Below are 8,808 nucleotides of genomic sequence, written 5' to 3' on the forward strand. Positions count from 1 at the left end.
AGTGGGGATAGTTACGGTGATGGCTGTTTGATAGTAAACTAATTTTTAATACAACGACATAGTATATAATCTCCCACAGCAAGGTGGAAAAGATACATCCCATCACGAATTGTTCCTGTTACGACAGGAATCTTGTGCTTATCCATGGAAGCCTTTTGATATATATTTACATGGGGAAGATGAGGGCAGTCTGACTTTTTTCCATTTATCTGACACTAGGAGCCTGATCCGATACGAGGCTGATACTAACAGTGTGGAATGGCTTCATTAACAAGGCTTTGCTTCTTCCTGGAAAACTGGTGACAAACCAACCCCTGTTGTGTATCCCCTCGACGCAGCTTCTGTGTTGCCTTCACCTAGAAACGGGGGATGATTTCCCAAATGACGAAGAGTTGGGGTGATGATAAGTACACCTTGTGTCAAGTCTGTCTTTCTCTTTGTTTTCCAGGACACAATGTAGGAAGCCTTTTCCACCTGGCAGATGATTTGGGCAGAGCGATGGAGTCCTTAGTTTCAGTCATGACAGATGAAGAAGGGGCAGAATAAATGTTTTACAACTCCTGATTCCCGCATGGTTTTTATAATATTCATACAACAAAGAGGATTAGACAGTAAGAGTTTACAAGAAAAAAAAAATCTATATTTTTGTGAAGGGTAGTGGTACTATACTGTAGATTTCAGTAGTTTCTAAGTCTGTTATTGTTTTGTTAACAATGGCAGGTTTTACACGTCTATGCAATTGTACAAAAAAAGTTATAAGAAAACTACATGTAAAATCTTGATAGCTAAATAACTTGCCATTTCTTTATATGGAACGCATTTTGGGTTGTTTAAAAATTTATAACAGTTATAAAGAAAGATTGTAAACTAAAGTGTGCTTTATTAAAAAAAAAAGTTGTTTATAAAAACCCCTAAAAACAAACACACACACACACACACACACACACACACACACACACAAACACACACTGAGGCAGCACATTGTTTTGCATCCTTTTAGCGTGATATCCATATGAGATTCGTGGCTTTTTTTTTTTTTTTTCTTTTCTTGCATATTTAAGATAGGACTTCCTCTAACACCACCAAACGACTACTTCATATCGCTCTTTTGGAATTGTTGACTGAGTGGGGACTGGCTGTGGGTTTTCGTGTTACACATCTGTATGTCTACAAGTATGTAAATACTATGGGTATATAGATAAATAGATACAAATTTCAAGAGACCTTTTAACTTTCTTGTTCAAACGTTCTTGCCACTTCCTAATGGAAAGAAATTACTTCTGGTCATCCAGGCTTACCTGCTTGGGTCTAGAATGAATTTTCCCTGGAGCCTGAAGCCAGAAGGAAACCACCACACTAAAACACTCTCCGGGGCTCCAGATGTTTCTCATTTTAAACTCTCCACCGACAACTAGAGTACTGAATTTTTTAAGGGACACATGAATGAATACACAGGACTTATCCTGTCAGAGTAATCCGCTGGTTGATGTAGTCAGCTTCCTGCCGCTGGCAGAGCCACAGTTTAGATTCAGTGATGCTTCAGTGAAAATCAGAGCATCGCACGGCAGTGTTAAGTCGCAGGCGGGAGGAGGGCTACGGTAGGGCTGGAGGGCTGTGGATCCCCGGCAGATCCCTCAGCGGGAGCAGGCCACTCTGACCTCAAGGACTGGATGAACGTTCAGAACCTCACAGAGAGAGCTCTATAATTACAGGTGTTCTTTTCTCACAGTCAAACGGCGGTGGGTGTCTTGGTTTGAAGATTTTTTTTCCCCGTCGTAATGAGTTTGTGAATGCCACAAGACTTAATTTCAAATAACCCTTAGTGAAAATGTGTGACGCCGTAGCCCCATCGCGTTGTGTTAAATATCCGCCCAGAAGCCCACGAATCATGTTTCCCTCCTTGGCCTTTCTCTACAAGTAACTCCAGGCAGGTTTGTAAGTGGGAACGCACATTGATTTAAATGTTCCAAAAGGTACTCCAAACCCTTTTCTGGTGGATTAGGCAGGTTAAATATATTAATAAACAAATCATTCAAGCAGAGGAGAATGCTCAAGAGGACTAACTGGTAGGAAAAAGCTTTACTCTTTCATTTCATCTTGTTAGTCTTTCAGTTTTTTTAATCATTCATTCAATAGAAATCACTGTGTGACCTATCATTTGGCAAATCTGTTACCTCTTACATCAAGTGTAATTAGCTTTTGGAGGGTGGGTTTTGTTCCTTATTTTACTAATGATAATTAACATCAGACATGGCTTGTCATGCTACTTCTACCTCACTTTGGTTTTGGGGTGTTCCTAATAATTGTGCACACCTGATTTCACAGCTTCACCACCTGTCCATTGTGAGACCATTTCCCTCCATTTTCGTTTCTGTTCATGATTTCCAAAAGAAAACCCAAAGCTCTAAGGTAACAAATTACATGAAGATTTGATTTTAGTCTTGCATTGGTTTCCTTTCTGTGACGCTGTACTCTTTCTTTACCCGAGGATTTTCTTTTAACCGTGATTTAAAACAAGGGGTTACTTTACTTCCTACTAAGAAGTTTAAGTTTCATTCTAAAATCAGAGGTAAATAGAGGGCTTAATTTTGTTTTAATCTTTTGTTTTATTTTATCTTTTAGACATTAGTTCTGGAGTGAGTCTGTCAAAATATTTGAATAAAAACTGAGAGCTTTATTGCTACGTTTTAAGCATAAGTTGGACATTGTTTCGTGTTCTTTATAACCACCAAGTATTAAACTGTAAATCATAACCAATGTAACTGAAGCATAAACATCACCTGGCATGTTATGTCATTGTTTTCAGGTACTGGGTTCTTACTTGAGTATCATAATATATTGTGTTTTAACACCAACACTGTAACATTTACTAATTATTTTTTTAAACTTCAGTTTTACTGCATTTTCACAACATATCAGACTTCACCAAATATATGCCTTACTATTGTATTATATTACTGCTTTACTGTGTAACTCAATAAAGCACGCAGTTATGTTACAAAAAAGTGTTGACTGAACTGCAGTACTTCGTTTTTATTTTTTACATGGGCAAAACTTTCATATTGTTAAAAAAATTAAAAAATCTAGAAAGCCCACCAGTGAAAAGAAGGACCCTGACTACCCTATTCCCACCTCATCCTCACTGCACTCTGAGTAAATATTAATAATTTCGTCTTTCCTTCCAAAGTGTCATTACTGCATAAGCAATTATAAACATGTTCCTACTTTTTTTCCTTTTATTACTCAGAAGCTAGCATTCTATGCATTCAGTTATATACCTTGGTTTTTTTAAAAAAAAAAAAAACTTAAGAATGGACTCGAGAGATCCATCCTTAATTATATTGAAATAGATCTTTTCATTTCAATATATGAAATGCTTTCCTGATGCTTTTTTATAGCTAATGATCCAGTGGGGGGGGATATTATTTAAACAGTCCCCTTTGGTGGGGTATGTGGGTGGTTTTCCTCTTTTGCTCTGACAAACAATACCACACATCTCTCATTTCATCCTGTCACTTGTGCAAAAATATATCTGTAGGACACATTCCTAGAAGGGCGATTTCTGGATCAAAGGTGGTAAGCACTTGTAGCTCGGGAGGTAATTTTATGCAGCAGTGGTCATAGTGGTCTTTTTGTTTTCTGTTTTAGTAATAACAAGCATATGAATTAACCAGTTTGCAGGTGGCACTTTGGTTATCACTTCTATTATTATTAGTGGTGCCAGACGTAAGGAGACGTCTGAAGAATAGAAGTCACGCCTGAAATGATGCCTCAGAACTGGTTCTGAGGGGGACAGCCCTCTCGTACATAGTCATGACCACCACCAGAGGGAGACCCCCTCACCCCTGTCCTGCTCTGCTTCTGTCCTAGCTGCAAAGGAGGCTAGGAAAACAAGGAGCAACGTCAACACCTCTAGGGAGAGGCCATCTGTCTCTGCTTCCCGCCAAGAGTCACAGAGAGGACCTCCTCAACAGGTTCAGATGCTGGAGGGCCAAAGAAATTACAAAAGTCCACTAGGTACAGCCTATTCTAGTGACTTTGGAAATAACAGGAGATGGTCAAGCTGATTAAGAATGGTGTGAGGGCTTCCCTGGTGGCGCAGTGGTTGAGAATCCGCCTGCCGATGCAGGGGACACGGGTTCGTGCCCCGGTCCGGGAAGATCCCACATGCCGCGGAGCGGCTGGGCCCGTGAGCCATGGCCGCCGAGCCTGCGCGTCCGGAGCCTGTGCTCCGCAATGGGAGAGGCCACAACAGTGAGAGGCCCGCGTATCACACACACACACAAAAAAAGAATGGTGTGAAATGGGTGTGGCAGCTCTGGCACGAATCACTAAGTTGAGGGTGGGGTGACGGTGCCAACCGAAGAGACTATACTACACTGAAAGACGGCCCTTGAAATCCACACATACGAAGACTGATTTTCATCCTATTTAAATAAAGCATTTGTTCCCCCGTGCCATTCCCCCGGCCTGCTTTTGTTTGAAACGCCCAGACTGGCTGTTTTGATGGCACTCAACTAGGTAACTGAGGGCTCTTCAGCGCTTCAACCGAAGACAAAACTGTGTATGTCTGACTCTGAGGAAGGCATCTGGCTTTCCTTTCCACGCTAGGCACAGGCCGGAGGCGAGGGATTTATTTCAGCTAAAAATTAAAATGCATCAAGCTGGCGCAGGTTGTGCATCAGCAAGCGGAACGTGTGTTTGCGGGAAAGCCCCAAGACTAATGGACATGTATGGACGTGTTCTGTGGAGCCGCGATGGGATTTCCCTGAAACTACAACGCTCTAATGGCAGAATGAATACAAAGGCAAGCACTGGCACACTTGCAAAGACCCTGCCTTCAAATTAAGTGTAGGAAGGACGTGAATTGCATTCTTTCCCACAGTAGCAAAGCCACTAGGGTAGGAACCATAAACACCTCCTCCACTGCTCCTTGGGCTTCAGAGTGCTGTGATCTCACGGACTTATCTGACAACACAGGAGGGGCAACACGCCCGACAGGCCGTAATAAGCAGTATCGTGTGAGCGTGTGACGTTTGGCGCTGTTTGAGAGTGGCTTTCATATACAGAAAAGATTCTGTACGGTAACTTTAGACTTACATTCTATATATGTGTGCTGTGTGCATGTGTGTGCGCGCACACGTGTTTGTGTTTTACATATATTCAGGATACATTTTGAGCTCTTCTGTCACTTTTCATTTTGAAATAACTCAAACTCACAGAAAAGTTACAAGAATAGTACAAAGAACCCCCACATTCCCTTTACCCAGATTCAATAACTGCTTACATTTTGTCCCATTTAGTTTCTCACTCCTTCCTCACCCTCTCCTTTCTCCCTCCCCTCCCCCAACAGAGTTGACCCTTGAACAACAAAAGTGTTGGGGCGCCACCCCCTCCCCCGCACAGTTGAAAACCCGTGTATAACTCTTATAGTTGGCCCTCTATATATACAGTTCCTCTGCATCTGTGGTTCCTCCACATCTGTAGATTAAGCCAACCTCAGATCATGTAGTCTCACAGTATTTACTATTGGAAAAAATCGGCAAGTAAGTGGACCCACACAGTGTAAACCCATGTTGTTCGAGGGTCAACTGTAGTGTTTTCTTTCTGAACCATTTTCACAGTATGTTTCGGACATCATGCCCCTTTATGCTTAAATACTTCATGTACAATTCCTAAGAACTGACATTCTCTTGCATAACCACATTACAGTCCTCAAAATTTTTAAATTTAACATTATACAAAGATATCACCTACTCCATAGCCCTTATTCAAATACTGTCAACTGTGCCACGATTTTTTTTTAATAGTTATATGCGTTTCCCCAGTCGGGTCTAGGATCTAATTCTCAATTTCATGACATTGTCATGTCTCTTTAATCTCCTTTGATCTGGAACAGTTTCTCTACCCTTCTTTGTCTTCAAAGACCTTGACATTTTTTTAAAGAGTACAAGCCAGTTACCTGTAGGATGTGCCTTAATTTGGGTTTCTGTGATGTGTCCACATGATTAGAATCAGGCTATGTGTTTTTGGCAGGAATATGACAGAAGCAATGATGTGTCCTCAGCACATCATAGCAGGAGGCATGTATGTAATGATGGTCTGTCCCATTCTTGGTAATGTCAACTTTGATCACTTGGTGAAGGTTTCTCCACTTGCTATACATTTTTAAAACCTAATTATTCTTGGGAGAAAATATCTGCAAATGAAGCAACTGACAAAGGATTAATCTCTAAAATTTACAAGCAGCTCATGCAGCTCAATATCAAAAAAACAAACAACCCAATCCAAAAAAAGGCAGAAGACCTAAACAGACATTTCTCCAAAGAAGATATACAGATCGCCAACAAACACATGAAAGGATGCTCAACATCACTCATCATCAGAGAAATGCAAATCAAAACTACAGTGAGGGGCTTCCCTGGTGGCACAGTGGTTTGAGAGTCCACCTGCCGATACAGGGGACACGATTTTGTGCCCTGGTCCAGGAAGATCCCACATGCCACGGAGCGGCTGGGCCTGTGAGCCATGGCCACTGAGCCTGCGTGTTCAGAGCCTGTGCTCCGCAATGGGAGAGGCCACAGTAGTGAGAGGCCTGTGTACCGCAAAAAATAAAAAAATAAAAATGGAATTAAGAAAATAATTCAAAAAAACCCACTACAGTGAGGTATCACCTCACACCAGTCAGAATGGCCATCATCAAAATAGCTACAAACAATAAATGCTGGAGACGTTGTGGAGAAAAGGGAACCTTCTTGCACTGTTGCTGGGAATGTAAATTGATACAGCCACTATGGAGAACGGTATGGAGGTTCCTTAAGAAACTAAAAATAGAACTACCATACCACCCAGCAATCCCACTACTGGGCATATACCCTGAGAAAACCATATTTCAAAGAGAGTCAGGTACCCCAATGTTCATTGCAGCTCTATTTACAATAGCCAGTGCATGGAAGCAACCTAAGTGTCCACCAACAGATGAATGGATAAAGAAGATGTGGCACATATATTCAATGGAATATTACTCACCCATAAAAAGAAATGAAACTGAGTTATTTGTAGTGAGGTGGATGGACCTAGAGTCTGTCATACAGAGTGAAGTAAGTCATAAAGCAACTTACAAATACCATATGTTAACACATATATACGGAATCTAAAAAAAAAAAAAACGTTCTGAAGAACCTAGGGGCAGGACAGGAATAAAGACGCAGATGTAGAGAATGGACTTGAGGACGGGGGAGGGGGAACGGTAAGCTGAGACGAACTGAGAGAGTGGCATGGACATATGTACACTACCATATACTACCAAACGTAAAATCGATAGCTAGTGGAAAGCAGCCGCATAGCACAGGGAGATCAGCTCGGTGCTTCGTGACCACCTAGAGGGGTGGGATACGGAGGGTGGGAGGGAGGGAGATGCAAGAGGGAGGAGATATGGAGATATATGTATACGTATAGCTGATTCACTTTGTTATAAAGGAGAAACTAACACATCATTATAAAGCAATTATACTTCAATAAAGATGTAAAAAAAAACCCTAATTATTCTTAAACCTTTAGGTTCAACTAGAAATCTTATTTTCATGTGTATACTGTAGCTGACCTATATCAAATAAGAACAGTCACTTTCTGTGAGCTCCAGTTCAATATGGCCACATACGAGTCTCCCGAACTCACTTCTTCCCACAGACACACCAAGCCTATAGCTACATATACAACACTTCTTTCTGAAAGAAATTCAGAAACTAGTTGAGTGACTCCTACGCTTATCAGGCAAATGAAGAAAAAAAAAAACACATGGAAACAGGTAGGAGAAACTGAGACAGGATGTGGCTATAAGCCCCACCCCGGGTGTGGCAACACACAGCCAGGAGGGAACTCAAAACTACCAGCTTCTCCCTGAGGAGAAAAGGGTTTGAATCCCACATTAAGAATTCCACCAGAGGGCTTCCCTGGTGGCGCAGTGGTTGAGAATCTGCCTGCCAATGTAGGGGACACGGGTTCGAGCCCTGGTCTGGGAAGATCCCACATGCTGCGGAGCAACTAAGCCCGTGCGCCACAACTCCTGAGCCTGCGATCTAGAGCCCATGAGCCACAACTACTGAGCCTGCTCTCTAGAGCCTGCAAGCCACAACTACTAAGCCCATGTGCCACAAATACTGAAGCCCACACGCCTAGAGCCCGCGCACCACGACAAAGAGCAGCCCCCGCTCACTGCAACTAGAGAAAGCCCACGTGCAGCAATGAAGACCCAACGCAGCCAAAAATAAATTAATTAATTACTTTTTTTAAAAAAAGAATTCTACAGGAGACATGGGCCCACAAAACATCTCGCTTTGAAAGGCAACAAGGCTTGGGAACTTCCCTGGTGATCCAGTGGGTAAGACTCCACGCTCCCAATGCAGGGGGCCCGGGTTCAATCCCTGGTCAGGGAACTAGATCTCACATGCCGCAACTAAAGATCCCACGTGACACAACAAATATCCCGTGTGCTGCAAACTAAGACCCGGTGCAGCCAAATAAATAAATATTAAAAGAAAAAAGCCAACAAGGCTTATGTCCATGAGACCCGTACGGCTGTCGTGCACTATGAGTGTCCATGCAGACTCACCATGGCTAACTCAGAGGCAGCAGACATAGACCCAGTCTCCCTTGAAAGAGTCCTAATTACTTATCATAGAAACTGTGGCCTCAGGGGCAGTCTCCTAATTTAATGCACATCTAGGGACTAACTGCAACACTCTCCACAGACCCCAGATACCATATTTGTGCCCTCCCTCTGCTTAGGTCCAGGTCGCTGGTATCTCC

General features: G+C 42.4%; 1 protein-coding gene across 21 annotated transcripts in view; it reads left to right on the forward strand.

Annotated features, from left to right (window-relative positions):
• The window catches only part of DMD (dystrophin), a 2,551,447-nt gene extending 2,550,883 nt beyond the window's left edge, over positions 1-564 (forward strand). For all 21 annotated transcript variants that reach the window (XM_067023689.1, XM_067023685.1, XM_067023692.1 and 18 more), the window contains one exon: positions 449-564. In XM_067023689.1, coding sequence (XP_066879790.1) covers positions 449-460 — 12 coding nt within the window. In that variant the 3' untranslated portion in view covers positions 461-564. The remainder of the gene's footprint in view (positions 1-448) is intronic.
• The last annotated feature ends 8,244 nt before the right edge of the window (positions 565-8,808 follow it).

Source organism: Kogia breviceps, chromosome X (genome assembly GCF_026419965.1).
Source record: "Kogia breviceps isolate mKogBre1 chromosome X, mKogBre1 haplotype 1, whole genome shotgun sequence".
Taxonomy (NCBI): domain Eukaryota; kingdom Metazoa; phylum Chordata; class Mammalia; order Artiodactyla; family Physeteridae; genus Kogia; species Kogia breviceps.